Source organism: Ranitomeya variabilis, chromosome 2 (assembly GCF_051348905.1).
Source record: "Ranitomeya variabilis isolate aRanVar5 chromosome 2, aRanVar5.hap1, whole genome shotgun sequence".
In the NCBI taxonomy this organism is placed as follows: Eukaryota; Metazoa; Chordata; class Amphibia; order Anura; family Dendrobatidae; genus Ranitomeya; species Ranitomeya variabilis.
Window position 1 is genome coordinate 621857307 of NC_135233.1, and position 22192 is coordinate 621879498.

Consider the following 22192-nt stretch of genomic DNA (forward strand, 5'->3'; position numbering starts at 1 on the left):
CAGAGCGGTGTACCAGAAACGGCAGAACAATAGGTCAGAGATTCAAAAGGGTGACGATGCTCAGCTAATGTCCACGTCCCCTGTATCTGTGGTAATCATTCGTGGGAGTAGAACCCCACTGACTATAAGAGCTTGCACTCTACAGGAGAGAGGACCCCGCTGATCATAAGAGCTTATACTCTACAGGAGAGGACCCCACTGACCATAAGAGCTTACACTCTACAGGAGAGAGAGGACCCCACTGACCATAAGAGCTTACACTCTACAGGAGAGAGAGAGGACCCCACTGACCATAAGAGCTTACACTCTACAGGAGAGAGAGAGGACCCCACTGACCATAAGAGCTTACACTCTACAGGAGAGAGAAGGACCCCACTGATCATAAGAGCTTACACTCTACAGGAGAGGACTCCACTGACCGTAAGAGCTTACACTCTACAGGAGAGAGGACCCCACTGATCATAAGAGCTTACACTCTACAGGAGAGAGGACCCCACTGATCATAAGAGCTTACACTCTACAGGAGAGAGGACCCCACTGACAATAAGAGCTTACATTCTACAGAAGGACCCCACTGACCATAAGAGCTTACACTCTACAGGAGAGAGAGGACCCCACTGACCATAAGAGCTTACACTCTACAGGAGAGAGGACCCCACTGACCATAAGAGCTTACACTCTACAGGAGAGAGGACCCCACTGACCATAAGAGCTTACACTCTACAGGAGAGAGAGGACCCCACTGACCATGAGCTTACACTCTACAGGAGAGAGGACCCCACTGACCATAAGAGCTTACATTCTACAGGAGAGAGAAGGACCCCACTGATCATAAGAGCTTACACTCTACAGGAGAGGGAGGACTCCACTGACCGTAAGAGCTTACACTCTACAGGAGAGAGGACCCCACTGATCATAAGAGCTTACACTCTACAGGAGAGAGGACCCCACTGATCATAAGAGCTTACACTCTACAGGAGAGAGAGGACTCCACTGACCGTAAGAGCTCACACTCTACAGGAGAGGACCCCACTGATCATAAGCCACTGCCATGGATGTCTCCTCCAGATCCTCATCTCCCACCATGCACAGTCGGCGATATCATGAATATCGGTGGTTTTGGCCGTCATCAGTCTCATGTGTATGGGGCCCTTACTCCGGGCAGTATCATCTGTGGCAACTAGTGATGAGCGAGTGTACTCGTTGCTCGGGTTTTCCCGAGAACACTAGGGTGACCTCCGAGCATTTGTTAGTGTTCAGAGATTAAGTTTTCATCACTGCAGCTGAATGATTTACATCTCTTAGGCTACTTTCACACTAGGGTTTTTCAGCGGACGTCGCAGTGCGTCGTTTAGGAGAAAAAAACGCATCCTGCAAAGTTGTCTGCAGGATGTTTTTTCCCCATAGACTTACATTACCGACGCATTGCGACGTATCGCCACACATCGCAACCGTCGTGCAACGGTTGCATCGTATTTTGGCGCATCGCCGCAACAGAAAAACGTTACATGTAACGTTTTTTTTTGCGTCTAGGCCGCCCCCTCCTCCCCGGACTCTACAATGGGCCAGCGGAAGCGTCGGAAGACTGCTTCCGCTGCCCACGTCGGGCATTATTTGCACAGTATGCGTCGGTACGTCGGGCCGACGCAGCGCTACAAGTCGGGCCGACGCAGGGCGACTGCCCCGTACCGACGCTAGTGTGAAAGCAGCCTTAGACAGCTTGATTACATGTGGATTCCCTAGCAACCAGGCAAACCCCACATGTACTCAGCCTGGCTAATAGTTGTAAATCATTCAGCTGAGGCGATGAAAACTTAATCTCCGAACACTAGCAAATACTCGGGAGACCACCCGAGCGTGCTCGGGAAAACCCCGAGCAACGAGTACGCTCGCTCATCACTAGTGGCGACTTCTCGGTCACTTTAATCAGATGCAGATAACAGCGAGCTGCGGCCAAGAGATTGAAAACACTCAACTCATCCAAAAAACGGAGGTTGAGATCAGAGGGAGCGAAGTGATAAATGGCGAGCACCGTTCACCAGAAGCGCAACGTCACAGCGTTACACAACCCTGCGCCGAACCCGAGCCACAAAGAGTGTTATTAATTAGAGGAATGTCCTCGGGATCCAGACAGAAGGAAAATTACAGAATTACAACATTTCAGAAGAAACATCAGCAAATTTGAAGGAAAAAGGTGCCACTAATTAAAGGCAAAAATGGAGCTGAAAACATGAAGGGAAAAAAGAAAGCAAACAGCCCTAGTGCAATAAAAGACACCGGGCCCCCACATGTGCAACCCCTACAGACATGTGACCGGCCTAATACAGTGATCCAGCTAACGAGCAAGACCCAAGGAGAGCAGGGAATGGGCAGATGGTCACATGTCCTGACCACAGCGCATGTGTTCCAGCTCACACATGCGCAGAGAATAGAGGAATATCACAACTTTGTTTAATAAAAGGAAAAAGTTATTCAAGGGACCACGGATGCCCTCCACGACGAAACCAGGCAATACCCATTCTTATTGCTCAGGTGACAATGACTTACTATTCCGTGTTACCCACCTGTCTGGGGAGGGACAAGCTCCACTTTCAGTCGCCATGCTCCACTTATCTCAGGGTATCATCTTCTTTATGTCTGAGTGGTAAGACAGTACTGTGTTCTGGTGCCGTTTATTTGTACTCCAGCTGCTTCTCTTGCTACTATCTGCTCAGACTTCTGCGATTTTCCATCTAGCACCTACAGGATCTTCTAGTTACCCCATCGTTTGCTGTAAGCATTACGAACTGGCATTGAGAAACTAATCCACTATGCTGCACTTACCTTTTCCAAACAATAATCTGGAATATCTTATCAGCCTTGAATCTCTGCCAAACTTGATGGTCTCTTTTGTCCTCATGGCTTGACTTACCATCGAATGTTCCGAAGCAAAAAAATGAAGGATTGACTCACTCTCCGGTTGCTTTGGCCCATATGATGCCTCTGAAGATGCACTTGAACATACCCTTACTTAGAGGTCATAATTTTGACTAAAAAATAGTTTGCCGAAGATTCTCATCTTGGGACCGTTCTCTCCAGTCACCTGGGAAATAGACTGCTGAACATGATTATTTCTACTGGTGGCCAAAATTGAGATAAGACATTAAAGAATTTGTAGATTCTTGCTCCCAGTTCAATCCCTCAACAGAGTCCATGACAGCCTCTTTCTAGGACACCTGAACCTTGTTCCGAAACACTTTAATGGCCTTTACTGGATATTCCTGAGGTGCGAGGGTTCACTATTTGCTTAAAACATTTCATGCTAAGCATTCTTTCTTCTACTGCCTATTTTCTGGGACCATAGAAGAGGGGTACTATGTACCTGTCTCAGCTCTGCTCCCTTACCCTATGGCCACTGCCCTTTGTTGTTCTCCACGTCAGGATTTACAAGGGTCCCAGGGAAACCTCCCTAGACCTCTTAAGCCAAGATGAACACAAGCCTGTCAGTGGCAACAGTTTGTAAGGACTCAATATCCAGCTTCTTCTCACATCTGCCCAGACTTTGTGATTCCACATCTATCACCTACGGCTCCACAAGGCCAACTGGTTAATCCATCATTTGCTGTAAGCACTATGAGCTAAACTGACATATAGACTAATCACTACACTACATTTACCCTTGCAAAAACCTGTATTTTCTATGAATCCTCAGATCTGCTTGATACAGGAAAGATATATATCTTGGTACCGTGTTAGCCAGTAGATAGAAAAATATTTAGAATTGAGAGTCCTCAGTGGTTCAAACCTTTTAAAAAGGTATCAACCACTGAGGACACTCAATTCTAAATATTTTTCAGACCTGCTTGTTAACTCGTCACTTGCTGTAAATATCAAACACTTAGAGAATGATCACATTAAGCTCTGTCTCTCTTCTGTGGCTAAAAGTACGTCCTGCAGTGATCAATAGGAGGCACTCTCAGTGATGTAACCGCTGATCTCTAGTGATGGATAGGAGGCATTCTCAGTGATGTCACCGCTGATCTCTGGTGATGGATAGGAGGCACTCAGTGATGTCACCGCTGATCTCTGGTGATGGATAGGAGGCATTCTCAGTGATGTCACCGCTGATCTCTAGTGATGGATAGGATGCATTCTCAGTGATGTCACCGCTGATATCTGGCGTGTAGATGAGCGGTGGTGCTTAGTGATGGCACGACTGATCTCTAGTTTGCTCATTTCCTAGCACAGGATCTGGTCTGGACACTAGTGATGGTTTGGTGATTACCGCGGCGTTGGTGCCAGGGTGCAGCCTCTGCCCGTCGCCTCTGCCCGTCTTACAGTAAGTGGTATTAGCTTTATATTTGGCAGCACCGTTCTGTGGTCAGAATCGGAAAAAAAGCAAGTTCAGCAGTAAAGTGTCAGAAAATTAGTATTTTTCCGTGAAATCTCCAGATCTGGCGTCTCGTGACCACGCTGGAGACACAACCGTGGACGTGTCCGGCCATGCAGCTCCAGTGGATACAATGAAACCAGTCCAGGACGCAAGAGGTTAAACCAACATGGTGATTTTATTGATGGCGAAGACTTTGTACTCCAAGATATCACTAAAGTGTGTACAATGAGTAACCGCACGGCAGAGGAGAGAACGTGCCGCAGACTGCTCCGTGCCGCGCATCGCCAGCGTCTCTCCCCTCCACCATGCACAGATCAGCATCATTATTCCGGCCACTTGTTCAGGCACTCCGCACACTCGGGGGGTCACTTATTCACGTCTATACCCCCCGACCAGTTTTAAAACCTTCCATCCGCCAGAGAGGAGGGCGCTCGCTGCACTTCTCCAGCAGGGAAGGGGTTAAAACGCCCTAATACTTCAGGTTACTGAAGAAACTCTGAATAAAAGCCTTCTGCATTTCTTTTTTAATATTTTTGCTATTTTTAACTTTTTTTTAATTATTTTAATTATTTTTATTATTATTATTCCCCCCTCTGATTTATGCAAGAAATATTCTAGAGAAATGTGCGGTCTGGTTGTGATCTCTAGATTCGATGATCAGGGGAGAGCGGCGACGGGTTTCTTTGCGAGGAGTGGAGGGTGACGCCTTGCCGGCCGGGCCGTTTTCACGTGTGGGTTAATGCTGGTGCGTTGAGTCTTTGGCGAAGCGCGTGGGTGCCAAGAGGCGACTCAGCCGCTTCTATCCGAGACACTAAAAAAATAATAAAAATCTATCTCTGTGTAGCAAGAACCATCCCCCTTCCCCCATCAGCTTCTGCCTCGGTCCCAACATCAACCCCAACGCCGCGGCTTCGGGCGTTTTCAGGGTAAGGGGTGAACTGCGGCTCGGAGGGGCTTTAATCTCGTGATTCCTGTCGCCTCCAGACGGGGGCGCCCAGAGCCGCACAAGGCCATCGGTAATCGACATCTCACTAGGCGGATTACAGCATCGGCTCAGGCGCTGCGACTTTCACCTTTGCAGGTCATGTGGTCGCTGCATCCCGAAAAAGGGGAGCAGCACATCCCGGCTACTCCGGATCCCCCAGCCATAGCGGTCTGGGGGGTCCCCAAAGCAAAGTGAAATAGTTTTTAAACATTTCCTCTTAATCTAATCTATAAAATGTACTGGGAAGAAAAGAAAAAGTGGAGGAACAATGGGGGGAGCAAAACAAAGGGGGGCACTCAAGAAAAGAAAAAAAAAAAATAGAGTAAAAGGAGGTGAAAACTGTTGATTTGTGTCCTATGACGCAGGAATCTTGCGCCGGTCGCACGCAGGCGGCGCGGTCACAGCAGGTCAACACGGCGGTAGTACAGGAGGTAGGCCGTGCGCTCCACCGTCTGCTTCACCACCTGATACTGACTGATCACTTTCACAGTCTGGTCGTCGATACGTAACCAGCCATTGAGACCGATCTGGAAGACGTCTGTAGTGTAGTGCCCACCCGTGGCGCTGTTACCATGGTGATAGACCACTGCCGGAGAGAAGATGAGAACACAATGGTCAGTTGGCACGGACAAGGGATCAGAGGTAGTCGATGTCTGCATGGTGGCCGGATCTCTGCTTGCTGGGAATCAGTAACCGCAGGGTAATAAGCTGTTTTCTTACACTGGCAGCAAGCAGAGATCTTACAAAGGAGCAGAACTGAGACACAGAGATGATCACAAAGATTCACAGGACCCAGGAGTAGCGGGGCGGTGATGTAGTCCGTGGCCTCTGGACCAGAGTCCTATGAACCGGGCATGCCGCAGGACTTCACCGATCCTAGAGGGGACCGCTGGGGAGGCTCGCAGCGCCTGCGTCCCGGAGGCATGGACTACATAATTGACCGCTCCGCTGGACCAGGGTCCTGCAAATGTTTGTGATCATCTCTAGACATGAAATATTAGACAGCCGCAGAAAGTCTTCATACAAAGCAGTCTCTGGATTCTCTGCGTCCTGGCCCTGCGTGTCAGAGAGCAGGCAGCCCCATGCCAAGAGAGCAGGCAGCCCCATGCCAAGAGAGCCAAGGGCAGGTCCGGCAGCTGGATGAGAAGCACTCACCTGCAAAGAGCCTATAGGTTTTTTGGCCCTTAATCTTACTTCTCACACCAGGAGAAAACAAATCTGCAGAGGGAAAAAAAAAGACAGGAGGGTTAGGGGCGCATTCACCCACATCCGATGAGAACAGAACAGATCCACTGTCTCCTATCCAACCGTTTCTAGCATCCGCAGGAGTTTGACATCTGGCTCGCTCGCTCCACATCCGGCCGGCCTGCCTCGCTCGCTCCCTCCCTCCACATCCGGCCGGCCTGCCTCGCTCGCTCCCTCCCTCCACATCCGGCCGGCCTGCCTCGCTCGCTCCCTCCCTCCACATCCGGCCGGCCTGCCTCGCTCGCTCCCTCCCTCCACATCCGGCCGGCCTGCCTCGCTCGCTCCCTCCACATCCGGCCGGCCTGCCTCGCTCGCTCCCTCCCTCCACATCCGGCCGGCCTCGCTCGCTCCCTCCACATCCGGCCGGCCTGCCTCGCTCGCTCCCTCCACATCCGGCCGGCCTGCCTCGCTCGCTCCCTCCACATCCGGCCGGCCTGCCTCGCTCGCTCCCTCCACATCCGGCCGGCCTGCCTCGCTCGCTCCCTCCACATCCGGCCGGCCTGCCTCGCTCCCTCCCTCCACATCCGGCCGGCCTGCCTCGCTCGCTCCCTCCACATCCGGCCGGCCTGCCTCGCTCGCTCCCTCCCTCCACATCCGGCCGGCCTGCCTCGCTCGCTCGCTCCCTCCCTCCACATCCGGCCGGCCTGCCTCGCTCGCTCCCTCCACATCCGGCCGGCCTGCCTCGCTCGCTCCCTCCCTCCACATCCGGCCGGCCTGCCTCGCTCGCTCCCTCCCTCCACATCCATCCGGCCGGCCTGCCTCGCTCGCTCCCTCCACATCCGGCCGGCCTGCCTCGCTCGCTCCCTCCACATCCGGCCGGCCTGCCTCGCTCGCTCCCTCCACATCCGGCCGGCCTCGCTCGCTCCACATCCGGCCGGCCTGCCTCGCTCCCTCCACATCCGGCCGGCCTCGCTCGCTCCCTCCACATCCGGCCGGCCTCGCTCGCTCCCTCCACATCCGGCTGGCCTCGCTCGCTCCCTCCACATCCGGCCGGCCTCGCTCGCTCCCTCCACATCCGGCCGGCCTCGCTCACTCCCTCCACATCCAGCCGGCCTCGCACCACATCTGGCCAGCCTCGCACACTCCCTCCACATCCAGCCTGCCTCGCTCCCTCCACATCCGGCCGGCCTCACTCGCTCGCTCCCTCCACATCCGGCCGGCCTTGCTTTCTCCCTCCACATCTGGCCAGCCTCACTCCCTCCTCCAGTCCGCCCTTTGAAGTGCACAGCAGCCATAACGTTAAGGACTCCACACACCTGTCAAGATGCATTACAATACCCAATAGCGCATTCTTAGCGGAGGTGCATGGGGTTATAATGTCAATGGTGGCACGCACAATTTCTGCAGCCAATCAGTGTCCTCAGGTCTCATGCCGTACACACAGGCGTCACATTAGGAACTCGCCGCAGCAGCTACCTTCACTGGGCCGGATTTCATTGCCTTCATTATTCTTAATTCTATATACCAGCAGTCCCCCAAGGACAAGTCCGGGAGGGACATGGGGTGCAGGACCCCAGGATGCAGAAACCCAGGACCCCAGGATGCAGGACCCCAGGACACGTCTGTGGTGTAGCCAGACCCCAAGGTGCCTGATAGCACCCCTAGATGTTGGGGTCCTGTGCCGCCACCACGTCTCACCTTTGCTGATTTCCAGGTCCACCGGGTACTCTATGTTCTTCACCAGCTTCTGGCAGCCGCCGGTCTTTTCAAACACAAATCTTTTAAGATGCAGCACGAGGACGGGCGGCAGCTCCTCCAACGTCACTCTGCGGCTGACCTCCACCTGGAAGAAGAGGAGCAGCGGTCAGCCAGGACCAGGAGATCGGGGCACAATGGTGGCAGAGTCCTGCCCTGATCTCCGCGAGTGCGGGCCCCGCCGGGATAAGGGCGTCACCTGGCTTCTATCAGCATGTGACCAGACATCCTCAGGCCGGTGATGAAGTGGTTAAACATTCAGTGTCTCCTGCGGGTGTGCAGCGACCTGCGCTCTGCTGATCCGAGGCTCTGCTGATCCAGGAGAGCGCCGCCGCAGACACCAGGAATGTGCAGGGACGGGCGCCAAATCTCACTAATCAGCGGAGCCGGCGGCTGCAGATTGCAACACCGGGACTCCTGCGCACAGGAACATCGCCATGATCTCTCCCACAGGGGGTAGTAGTGGCTGTGGTGTGGCCTGTGCTACATTGTACCAGACCCTGCGCTGTGACAAGCACCATGTCAGATGGGCCCCAGTCTGTGACTGCTACAATATTCACTGACAGCAAGCAGAGAACAGGAAAAGGAGCTGAGGAGCTGCAGTGCATCCGATAATCTGCGATGTCTGATAATCCGGCATGTGGTGGGTCGCTGCTGTATATTCAGAAGCATTGGATGTTTGCACAGGGTCACTACTATGGGTGTAGAGTCCTCGGCCACCCCGTGGAGTGTGTATATCTATTCCAGCCAATACTGAATTATGCGCTGGTGAACATCGGACCCCTGTGGTAATAATCCCCCCAGGACAGTTTATTGTACACCCGTCTGCATCTGTGAGCAGCCCCCCCGTAGTCAGTGACGTCTCTGCGCGGCTGCGCTCTGCCTCGGGCTAATTATTGTGCAGGAATTTTATTTCCGGCCCAGACATCAAAATAAAAACTCAGACGAAGCCACCGGGACATAAACTGATCCGCCGGCCCTCCCAAACCCTTAATTGAGCAGTGGTCGCCCTGTGAAAACCAGAAATGATGGGTTACCCACCAAACCCTCCAGCTACAATCACACGGGCGCTGCACCCACTCCAGCACTGACCTGAATACCCGGGACGCCGATTAACCCCATCACTGCCCAGGTCACACGGAGCAGCACACAACCGCCGCTCATCCCGTCACCTGCTGAGATTAAATCACCATTCTCCTAGCTGAAAAATTATCTACAAAGCTATGGAAGAGGCTGCAGCTCTGGATGTGACTGGAGAATCAGGAGACGTTACAAAATCTGTATGGAGAGGATACTGGAACATCTGTCTTAACCACGGTTATATCACCAGTCCCACTACCCCATGGCGTATACTATCCAGCCTCTCACCCCCGGGGTATGCTGACTGGCCTCTCGCCCCCGGGGTATGCTGTCCGGCCTCGATCCCCGGTCTATAACGTCCGGCCACGATCCCCGGTCTATAACGTCTGGCCTCGATCCCCGGTCTATAACGTCCGGCCCCCAATCCTCTGTATATAACCTCCGGCCCTCGGTATATAACCTCCGGCCCCCGATCCTCTGTATATAACCTTCAGCCCTCGGTATATAACCTCTGGCCCCTGGTCATGCCGTCTGCCTTCACTAACACGTGGCTGGTGGTGCAAATCTCGCTGAATCCATCTTTATGCTTCAGCACCAGACTGCACTGAGCGGTGACTGTGGCAGTGCCGACACGTCTGTGTGACTGACAGCAGACAGCTCTCTCCGGGAGCAGTGCACCTTCCACCTGCAGATTTGCCCCATAGCCTGATCCGTGGTGACCATGCAATAACTGTGGTCGTGCCGACGCCAGCCGGGACGCACCTCTTGCTTGGTTTTGGTGGTGTAACCCTGGACGGACTCTCTGGCCACGAGACTCTCCAGGGCGTCTTGGACGGTGCGGATCTTCTCAGACTGAATGTCCAGCTGGAGGGTGAAGAACGGCTGCAGGGTCGCTGACTCTTTGGAGCTGTGCTGATATACGACAGATCTGCAAAAGAAAGCAGCGATCTGAGCAGATGACACTGCGCGCCACACACTACACGGGGCAATGGAGGCAGACACCATCCTGTACGCGGGGTCTTGGCTCAATCAGCCATGAGAACTTCTTCCCAGAGTCACAATCTGTCTCCCCAAAACCCATCACAGTGCGGCGCGTTCCTACGATGGGGAACAGGGTGTCCACACCAACCACATGGCACAGACAGCAAACACTTGTGGTGAGGAAGTGTGTTACAATACATCCTCGCACCGCGCCCATCCTCCGCAGACGACAGATGTGCGAGGACCGCAGACTTTGCAGAAACTACAGCGAGATCCGCGGCTCGTCCAGAAGAGCGACCGGAGGGGCAGAGACATCCGCCGCCTACATCAGTGACCTGGGGAGAAGGGCGGCGCTGCGCTAGATCTGCTGCTGTCTGTTGCCTGGCACTGATAATGGACTCGCACCTCATGTGTCCTCCGAAGATCTCGGTAATGGGTGTCTGGATGAAGTCCGCCTGCCGGGTGACCGAGGACTTGTTTCTGGGTCCCACCTGCTCCCACTCCTCGTCGCTGCCTTCCCCGGGGTCTCCTGGCTGGTTTGTTTCGTCTTCGTCAGTCACAGGCTGAAGTTCTGGTCCATTTAAGATTTCTATAAAACAAAATATTGTTAGCGCGGCCTGACAATCGGCAGCTGTCCGGGCATGCTGGGAGTTGTGATGTCTGCACACAATCTCCTCCAATAAATACAATCGGTGCCCGAATCTGGGAGCACAGAGCTGGGTCAGACCTGGCCCGGGGGCACAGAATCGGGTCAGACCAGGCCCGGGGGCACAGAATTGTCTAGTTCTGGTCAGGAGACCTGTGGCCTGACCTAGTACAGACAGCGAACCCGACCTAGAAGTACGAACTACACTGACACACTGTGACGAAGCTGCTGCGCCTACAGCCCGCGGCACCGATAACGAGCAGCGCACGGCGATTCTCTAATCAGGAATTACAAGGAGACGGATGATGAACAATGCCAAGGCTGCGGGCAGATAGCGCGGGGCAAACAGCGGGGGACGTACTGTCGTTGTGCGGGGACAGCAGCTTCTTCAGAGATAACATTTCTTCATGGAGTCCGTTCAGCACGAAGCCCAGGTACTCCTCCGCGTCCTCCTGCCGCCCCTGCGGGGACACAATACACGGGTTACACGGCTGATTCACAGTCCCTATATTGGGCCCGGACTCCAGACAGCCCCACATATCAGGTCCCGGCCCCCCAAAGCCTCTTTATACCTTCTCAGACAAACTGGACTTGGAGAGGGTCAGCAGCCGGTAGATGTAGGTGGGCTCGAACGCTGCTCCGGGCCGAATGTCACGAACAACCTTCTCACCGGCCGCCACTGCCGAAAGTTAAGAACATCAGAATCAAACGCCCAAATACTGCCCCCGACTAATGGTCATATCCCGAGAGGTCCGAGTACCCCCAGTCACTCCACAGACGGGGTCACACTGGTGATCAGTCTGTCACTCCACAGACAGGGGCTCACACTGGTGATCAGTCTGTCACTCCACAGACGGGGTCACACTGGTGATCAGTCTGTCACTCCACAGACGGGGTCACACTGGTGATCAGTCTGTCACTCCACAGACAGGGGGTCACACTGGTGATCAGTCTGTCACTCCACAGACAGGGGCTCACACTGGTGGTCAGTCCGTCACTCCACAGACAGGGGGTCACACTGGTGGTCAGTCCATCATTCCACAGACTGGGGGTCACACTGGTGGTTAGTCCGTCAGTCACTCCACAGACTGGGGGTCACACTGGTGGTCAGTCCGTCACTCCACAGACTGGGGGTCACACTGGTGGTCAGTCCGTCACTCCACAGACTGGGGGTCACACTGGTGGTCAGTCCATCACTACACAGACAGGGGGTCACACTGGTGGTCAGTCCGTCACTCCACAGACTAAGGGTCACACTGGTGGTCAGTCAATCACTCCACAGACTGGGGGTCACACTGGTGGTCAGTCCGTCACTCCACAGACTAAGGGTCACACTGGTGGTCAGTCAATCACTCCACAGACTGGGGGTCACACTGGTGGTCAGTCCGTCACTCCACAGACTGGGGGTCACACTGGTGGTCAGTCCATCACTACACAGACAGGGGGTCACACTGGTGGTCAGTCCGTCACTCCACAGACTGGGGGTCACACTGGTGGTCAGTCCATCACTACACAGACAGGGGGTCACACTGGTGGTCAGTCCGTCACTCCACAGACTAAGGGTCACACTGGTGGTCAGTCAATCACTCCACAGACTGGGGGTCACACTGGTGGTCAGTCCGTCACTCCACAGACTGGGGGTCACACTGGTGGTCAGTCCGTCACTCCACAGACAGGGGGTCACACTGGTGGTCAGTCCGTCACTCCACAGACAGGGGGTCACACTGGTGGTCAGTCCGTCACTCCACAGACAGGGGGTCACACTGGTGGTCAGTCCGTCACTCCACAGACTAAGGGTCACACTGGTGGTCAGTCAATCACTCCACAGACTGGGGGTCACACTGGTGGTCAGTCCGTCACTCCACAGACTGGGGGTCACACTGGTGGTCAGTCCGTCACTCCACAGACAGGGGGTCACACTGGTGGTCAGTCCGTCACTCCACAGACAGAGGGTCACACTGGTGGTCAGTCCGTCACTCCACAGACTGGGGGTCACACTGGTGGTCAGTCCGTCACTCCACAGACTGGGGGTCACACTGGTGGTCAGTCTGTCACTCCACAGACAGGGGGGTCACACTAGTGGTCAGTCCGTCACTCCACAGACAGGGGGTCACACTGGTGGTCAGTCCGTCACTCCACAGACTGGGGGTCACACTGGTGGTCAGTCCGTCACTCCACAGACAGGGGGTCACACTGGTGGTCAGTCCGTCACTCCACAGACAGGGGGTCACACTGGTGGTCAGTCCGTCACTCCACAGACAGGGGGTCACACTGGTGGTCAGTCCGTCACTCCACAGACTAAGGGTCACACTGGTGGTCAGTCAATCACTCCACAGACTGGGGGTCACACTGGTGGTCAGTCCGTCACTCCACAGACTGGGGGTCACACTGGTGGTCAGTCCGTCACTCCACAGACAGGGGGTCACACTGGTGGTCAGTCCGTCACTCCACAGACAGAGGGTCACACTGGTGGTCAGTCCGTCACTCCACAGACTGGGGGTCACACTGGTGGTCAGTCCGTCACTCCACAGACTGGGGGTCACACTGGTGGTCAGTCTGTCACTCCACAGACAGGGGGGGTCACACTAGTGGTCAGTCCGTCACTCCACAGACAGGGGGTCACAATGGTGGTCAGTCTGTCACTCCACAGATGGGGTCACACTGGTGGTCAGTCCGTCACTCCACAGATTGGGGGTCACACTGGTGGTCAGTCTATTACTTCACAGATGGGGTGACACTGGTGGTCAGTGGGGTCTGGACATGTGGATGGCATCCTGTGGAGACCCCTCCGGACCCCCACGGCTGATTTACGCCCTTACCTTGCTTTGCCTTAGCAATGACTGGCATGTTTGTGAATTCATTCATCAGGTGAACGCTGAAAGAAGAAAAAGCAAAACCTGAGAAACCAGAACCGGCGACAGTCGGAGCTGCACCGAAGCCCAGAGAGGCCATGAGCAGCCCCCCGCAGGGGCCGACATCAGCCCCCACACATTCTGGAACGTTCCACCATACACGGCTACTTACAAGCTGTCGATCATGGGTGTTGATGTGCACGCTCGCTGCAGTTTGCTGTACATGGGAATGCACTTCATCAGATGGTACATGGGCGGACAGGCCACCAGAGCTTGGAGGGTCTGCGGGGCGGGTCAAGGAATAAATAATACACAAATAGCTCATGGGCCGAGAAGACCTTAATGATTGTCTACGCTGGATGCCACAGTAACAAACCCTCGGCGGTGACTGCTACCATGAGCAGAGGTCTGACACGCTGCTTCAAATTCACAAACTATGAGAAAGCTGCAGTTGGCTGGAGCCCCCCGCTGCGCAGACCCCCAACATTCAGTGCAGGGAACCTGGAGGCGTTGTAATAACAGGGTCAGGATTGTGGGGACCTATAATGGCGGCGGGCACAGCGTGCGGTGAAGGATACAGCGTTGATGTAGCACCAGTTTCCTTTGTTGAGGAGTCCTCGCGGCTGTAACGACACGGGTTTATGGATGAGCTTGACCCCGTCCAGGATCTCTGCAGAGAGGAGGAAATCAGCATCAGTACAGAGGGCACATCTCACAGATGGCAGACCACCGTGGTACATGGGGGGATCGGAGGCTGCCCCAGCATGCAGTGCTTCCATCTGAACCCCCATCATCCACCCCATCAGCCGCGTTCCCCATTGCCCCCTGAACATTAGAGAAAGGGAACAAGATGTCACATTTTAAAAAAAAAATTAAAGATATTAAAATACACGGGCCCTTCAGTGACGATGACCCCGGGGGTCTGCACCGGTCTTCACTTTCCAGCGCTGCTCTTAGAAGTGATGCATGCAGACATAGAACGTCATAGCTACGGCAAAACAGCAAGCGATGCGGACCCCCTTGCTGGATGGGGGCTCGGGGAGAGTCCTCAGCAGGGAGCGCATCCTACACGCCCGACATCCCCTTTAAGGGCTGCTCTGCCTTCGTACCACAAGCTCGGAGCGCCACCTGGTGGAGAAATAAGTCGTCCCAGGTAATGGCGGATCATCTGCCCGCACTGCCTCTGTGCGGAACCTGCATGACGGCGGCGTCTGACCTCCGCACAGGAGCAGCGCCTCAGCCCAGAGCCGGCGACCCCCATCCGTTACACCAAGGTGGTCTCAATTAGGAGTCACACGGGGTGAGCGGACGCTCCATAATACTAGGAGGGATAAATAGCACGAGGGTCCGCACGAGTCATGTTTCACTGCGGCGCCCCTTATTGGTGATCACGCTTTGCTCTCGTGTGCCTACAGTTTACTTTCTGGTTCCTGTAGAATTTTGGACTGGCCACCACTTGGCGACCGACGAGAACCCACTGTCCCCGAAATCCACAGCATTCACTATGGCTTGGACAGAGCCACGATGTACGGTATACACACACACAGCCTGCACTGCAGACACCGTCTGTGGCGCCCCCTTGTGGTAACCACGGCCTACGCTGTAGCAGGACTATAATGTGGCCTCATACACAGCCTGCACTGCGGACACCGTCTGTGGCGCCCCCTTGTTGTAGCCACGGCCTACGCTGTAGCAGGACTATAATGCGGCCTCATACACACACACACAGCCTGCACTGCGGACACCATCTGTGGCGCCCCCTTGTGGTAACCACAGCCTACGCTATAGCAGGACTATAATGTGGCCTCATACACACAGCCTGCACTGCGGACACCGTCTGTGGCGCCCCCTTGTGGTAGCCACGGCCTATGCTGTAGCAGGACTATAATGCGGCCTCATACACACACACAGCGCGCACTGCGGACACCGTCTGTGGCGCCCCCTTGTGGTAACCACAGCCTACGCTGTAGCAGGACTATAATGCGGCCTCATACACACAGCCTGCACTGCGGACACCGTCTGTGGCGCCCCCTTGTGGTAACCACGGCCTACGCTGTAGCAGTACTATAATTATATTCACACAAATTTGCTCAATATAAACAATTACAATTCCCTCCCCATGGAGGGTGTAATGTACCACCACACTAGAACTCTCACATAAAGTGTAATCTATGAGTAAAATGATCTACACTCTGGTACTGATTTAAAACAGCCAATTTTATTGAAACACAATATTAAAAAAGAGTAAAATAGTAATACTACATGTCAACAACGGTGTAAATTCATAGGAGGGACCATCAGCCTAAGGATAATGCTTTCAGTTGATATAGGCGATATATAGAATAAATAGATAAATAATCCATATAATGTCTAATATTTGGGGTATGTTACCTTACCTAGGGCCCTGACACGCCTCCAGAAGAAGCGATAAGCGAAACACGTGTCGGGGCAGAGGGACGCCGAGGATTTCTGCATTAGGCTTACTAGGTAAGGTAACATACCCCAAATATTAGACATTATATGGATTGCATGCTGTTTAGGAAGTCTGGGTTCAGGACCGTGATGTTGCACGCAAGCTTCCCCTATTAAGGGTGGCAATATTACTGGAACTTCCTATAGCATTTTGGCACCATTATTTATCTATTTATTCTATATATCGCCTATATCAACTGAAAGCATTATCCTTAGGCTGATGGTCCCTCCTATGAATTTACACCCGTTGTTGACATGTAGTATTACTATTTTACTCTTTTTTAATATTGTGTTTCAATAAAATTGGCTGTTTTAAATCAGTACCAGAGTGTAGATCATTTTACTCATAGATTACACTTTATGTGAGAGCAGTACTATAATGCGGCCTCATACCGGCGGCAGACTCTGCGGATGAACACAACATACCTGCAATCTTTATGGCTACTGGGTCCTCTGAAACAGGAACGGGGCCCTCCTTAAAGTCAGCCTGTTTTTCGAGGGCCGGAGGGGCAGCACAGGGGGCGGCAGGCTTAGTTTCAACATAAGCCACCAGTGGGGTCGGGGAGGGCTTGGAATTGTGAAAGAGACTGGCCCAGGACTTCGCTGGGGGATTCCCGGGGGCCAAGGAAGACGCCTGGGTCACGGCCGGAGACAAGGACGTGTCCTCTGGCTTCACTTGCTCGGCCTCGGGAGGTAAATCCAGCCCATTGGGGGCCGCAGCGTCCTCGGTGGCTTCGAGTGTCTGTCCATTGGCTACCCCCAGCATTGTTTCAGTAGTATCAGAGTCAGCCGGCGGCTGCTCCTCAGCTGTCCTTAACGGGCTCTCGCGCCCGGTGTCTGAGGCCGTGCCGTCCTCAGGCTGCCCAGCAGTCCTGTCATCATCTAGTGCATTGGGTGCAGAGGAGCTGTCGTCACTGACGGCCTCTATGCTGAAGTCCACGGTGGGCTCCGGGCTGTAACAAGTCCTCGGGGAGGCCGACGATGCCCGAGTGTCATCTCCAAGCTCGGGCTCGTCTGTGCCGATACTGCAGAGTCCTGCGGAGGTGGCGTGCCCGTTCACAAGGGTCTCCACAGGGACATCACCAACACCTTCCAAGTAACTGTAATATCCCGGGGGCCTTTTTTTCTTCTTTTTCCGCTCTCTCTGCGCGGATGTACCGTCGCTGTCTGCATTGCCACTGCTGTCAGGGAGAGCAGCGTCAGCGTATTGACCGTCAACGGCGTCGCAGTTGTTTGCGAGGAGGAGGTCTTCGGGGTTCTTCAGGGTTGGGCTGCAGGACAGGATGAACTCCGGAGCCTGCGGGTTTAAGGTGCTGGAAATACTGTAATCCGAGTTCCCGAGCAGAGCGGCATCCACGTCGATCACTTCACTCACCCCAAACTCGATTCTCTGGAAGTCATCATCTTACAGGAGGAAAAAAAAAGCATCAGGAGCTGCGAGAATCTGCGATGGAGCCGTCAACGTCACAGGCCCGCACCCATCCCCTTACCGGCAGACACGGTGTACAACGTGACCCCCGCACCCATCCCTTACCGGCAGACACGGCGTACAACGTGACCCCTGCACTCATCCCCTTACCTGCAGACATGGCGTACAACGCGACCCCTGCACCCATCCCCTCACCTGCAGACACTGACCGCATACGACGCGACCCCTGCACCCATCCCCTCACCTGCAGACACTGACTGCGTACGTGACCCTCGCACCCATCCCCTTACCTGCAGACACTGACTGCGTACAACGTGACCCCCGCACCCATCCCCTTCCCTGCAGACACTGCGTACGTGACCCCCACACCCATCCACTTACCTGCAGACACTGACTGCGTACAACGTGACCCTCGCACCCATCCCCTTACCTGCAGACACTGACTGCGTACAGCGAGACCCCCGCACCCATCCCCTTACCTGTAGACACTGCGTACAACGTGACCCTCGCACCCATCCCCTTACCTGCAGACACGGCGTACAACATGACCCTCGCACCCATCCCCTTACCTGTAGACACTGACTGCGTACGTGACCCCCACACCCATCCCCTTACCTGCAGACACTGCGTACAACGTGACCCCCACACCCATCCCATTACCTGCAGACACTGACTGCGTACAGCGCGACCCCCGCACCCATCCCATTACCTGCAGACACTTACAGCGTACAACGTGACCCCAGCACCCATCCCCTTACCTGCAGACACTGACTGCGTACAGCGCGACCCCCGCACCCATCTCCTTACCTGTAGACACTGACTGCGTACAACGTGACCCCGGCACCCATCCCCTTACCTGCAGACACTGACTGCGTACAACGCGACCCTCGCAGCCATCCCCTTACCTGCAGACACTGACAGCGTACCTCACGACCCCTGCACCCATCCCCTTACCTGCAGACACTGACTGCGTACGTGACCCCCACACCCATCCCCTTACCTGCAGACACTGACCGCGTACAACGTGACCCCTGCACCCATCCCCTTACCTGCAGACACTGACCGCGTACAACGCAACCCCCGCACCCATCCCCTTACCTGCAGACACTGACAGCGTACCTCACGACCCCTGCACCACCCATCTCCTTACCTGCAGACACTGACTGCGTACAACGTGACCCCCGCACCCATCCCCTTCCCTGCAGACACTGCGTACGTGACCCCCACACCCATCCACTTACCTGTAGACACTGACTGCGTACGTGACCCCGGCACCCATCCCCTTACCTGCAGACACTGACTGCGTACAACTCGACCCTCGCAACCATCCCCTTACCTGCAGACACTGACAGCGTACCTCACGACCCCCGCACCCATCCCCTTACCTGCAGACACTGACTGCGTACGTGACCCCCATCCCCTTACCTGCAGACACTGACCGCGTACAACGTGACCCCTGCACCCATCCCCTTACCTGCAGACACTGACCGCGTACAACGCAACCCCCGCACCCATCCCCTTACCTGCAGACACTGGCTGCGTACAACGTGACCCCCGCACCACCCATCTCCTTACCTGCAGACACTGACTGCGTACAACGTGACCCCCGCACCCATCCCCTTACCTGCAGACACTGAGCGGCGCAAGGTTACGGGGTCAGACCCAGTCCACGCACCTACACACGATATCACAGGTACTTACCATCCTGGAGATCACATGAAGACCGCGGGCCACAGAACACCGGCTCATTGAAAGGGGGCAACTGCGGAGAGAAAACGAAAACGTGGGAAAAAAAAAAAAAAAAACTCACAAGAAAAACCTCTCAGAATCAGCGGGCGAGCTGCGCTGTGTCTGGACACGGCTCAGGATAACCCAGAAATCTGCACAAGATCAGTCACTGCCAGCACACAAGCCACCGAGCAAAAGGCTACACCCCGGTGTGGAGAATCCACGAGTATCCACGAGTATCCACAGTGGGAAGCAGAGACTCGACCTCAGAAAACGTCCCACACCCACACACGGACGGATGTCGTATACGCCGCTGCTTCTGTGGGGCAAGATCTCAGCATCACCATGTCCCACAGGTCTATACAGGAACTGCCCCTGGTGCTGTAGATTTCTTCTGTGGTCACTGAGGCCCGAGGTCGAAGCTTCTTCACCCCATAGTTTGTGATGACACCAACACAACACCCACCACCACGATGACATCGGCAAACACCACGACAACACCAGGACACTCATACCGGCCACCACAATACCGCCAGGACACTCATACCGGCCACCACAACACCGCCAGGACACTCATACCGGCCACCACAACACCGCCAGGACACTCATACCGGCCACCACAACAACACCAGGACACTCATACCGGCCACCACAACAACACCAGGACACTCATACCGGCCACCACAACACCACCAGGACACTCATACCGGCCACCACAACAACACCAGGACACTCATACCGGCCACCACAACAACACCAGGACACTCACACTGGCCACCACCACCACACGAGGACACTCATACCGGCCACCACAACAACACCAGGACACTCACACTGGCCGCCACCACCACCACAACACTCATACCGGCCACCACAACAACACGAGGACCCTCATACCGGCCACCACAACACCAGGACACTGACACTGGCCACCACCACCACAACCCTCATACCGGCCACCACAACAACACGAGGACACTCATACAGGCCACCACAACACCAGGACACACATACCGGCCACAGCAACACCAGGACACACACACTGGCCAACACTAAAGGTACCTTCACACTGAACAACTTAACAACGATAACGATAGCGATCCGTGACGTTGCAGCGTCCTGGATAGCGATATCATTGTGTTTGACACGCAGCAGGATCAGGATCCTGCTGTGACATCGTTGGTCGGAGCTAGAAGGCCAGCACCTTATTTCGTCGCTGGATCACCCGCTGACATCGCTGGATTGGTGTGTGTGACACCGATCCAGCGATGTCTTCACTGGTAACCAGGGTAAACATCGGGTTACTAAGCGCAGGGCCGCGCTTAGTAACCAGATAAGATATTTACCCTGGTTACCATTGTAAATGTAAAAAACCCAAACACTACATACCGTATATACTCGAGTATAAGCCGACCCGAGTATAAGCCGACCCCCCTAATTTTGCCACAAAAAACTGGGAAAACTTATTGACTCGAGTATAAGCCTAGGGTGGAAAATGCAGCAGGTACCGGTGAATTTCAAAATTAGAAATAGATACTCCATACCATTCATTATGGCCACATAGATGCTCCACATAAAGCTGTGCCACATATAATGCTCTGCACCGTTCATTATGGCCCCATAGATGCTCCACATAAAGCTGTGCCATATATACAATGCTCTGCACCGTTGCCCCATAGCTGTGCCATATATATATATAATGCTCTGCACCGTTGCCCCATAGCTGTGCCATATATATATATAATGCTCTGCACCGTTGCCCCATAGCTGTGCCATATAGTGCTCTGCACCGTTGCCCCATAGCTCTGCCATATAGTGCTCTGCACCGTTGCCCCATAGCTCTGCCATATAGTGCTCTGCACCGTTGCCCCATAGCTCTGCCATATAGTGCTCTGCACCGTTGCCCCATAGCTCTGCCATATAGTGCTCTGCACCGTTGCCCCATAGCTCTGCCATATAGTGCTCTGCACCGTTGCCCCATAGCTCTGCCATATAGTGCTCTGCACCGTTGCCCCATAGCTCTGCCATATAGTGCTCTGCACCGTTGCCCCATAGCTCTGCCATATAGTGCTCTGCACCGTTGCCCCATAGCTGTGCCATATAGTACTCTGCACCGTTGCCCCATAGCTCTGCCATATAGTGCTCTGCACCGTTGCCCCATAGCTGTGCCATATAGTGCTCTGCACCGTTGCCCCATAGCTGTGCCATATAGTGCTCTGCACCGTTGCCCCATAGCTCTGCACCGTTACCCCATAGCTGTGCCATATAGTGCTCTGCACCGTTGCCCCATAGCTGTGCCATATAGTGCTCTGCACCATTGCCCCATAGATGCTCCACATAAATCTGTGCTGCTGCTGCTGCAATAAACAAAAAAAAACCACATACTCACCTGTCTTGCTTGCAGCTCCTCGGCGCCATCTTCCCGGCGTCTCTCCGCACTGACTGATCAGGCAGAGGGCGGCGCGCACACTATATGCGTCATCACGCCCTCTGACCTGCACAGTCAGTACAGAGAGACGCCGGGAAGATGGCGCGACGCCCGGCGTGTGGAACGCGGACAGGTAAATATGCGATACTTACCTGCTCCCGGCGTCCCGCTCCTTCCCCCAGACAGCTGGTCTTCGGTGCCGCAGCCTCTTTCTCTATCAGCGGTCACCGGCACCGCTTCATTAGAGAAATGAATAGGCGGCTCCGCCCCTATGGGAGG

General features: G+C 54.6%; 1 protein-coding gene across 1 annotated transcript in view; it reads right to left on the reverse strand.

Moving 5' to 3' along the window:
* Positions 1 to 4528: 4528 nt before the first annotated feature.
* Positions 4529 to 22192, reverse strand: part of USP10 (ubiquitin specific peptidase 10) — a 32556-nt gene continuing 14892 nt past the window's right edge. Inside the window, exons 3-14 of the mRNA XM_077288877.1 lie at positions 19459 to 19519; positions 16755 to 17732; positions 14435 to 14526; positions 14029 to 14138; positions 13824 to 13879; positions 11577 to 11683; positions 11366 to 11465; positions 10764 to 10947; positions 10140 to 10305; positions 8241 to 8385; positions 6513 to 6575; positions 4529 to 5943 (exon numbers count right to left, since the gene is read on the reverse strand). Coding sequence (XP_077144992.1) covers positions 5756 to 5943; positions 6513 to 6575; positions 8241 to 8385; positions 10140 to 10305; positions 10764 to 10947; positions 11366 to 11465; positions 11577 to 11683; positions 13824 to 13879; positions 14029 to 14138; positions 14435 to 14526; positions 16755 to 17732; positions 19459 to 19519 — 2250 coding nt within the window. The 3' untranslated portion in view covers positions 4529 to 5755. The remainder of the gene's footprint in view (positions 5944 to 6512; positions 6576 to 8240; positions 8386 to 10139; positions 10306 to 10763; positions 10948 to 11365; positions 11466 to 11576; positions 11684 to 13823; positions 13880 to 14028; positions 14139 to 14434; positions 14527 to 16754; positions 17733 to 19458; positions 19520 to 22192) is intronic.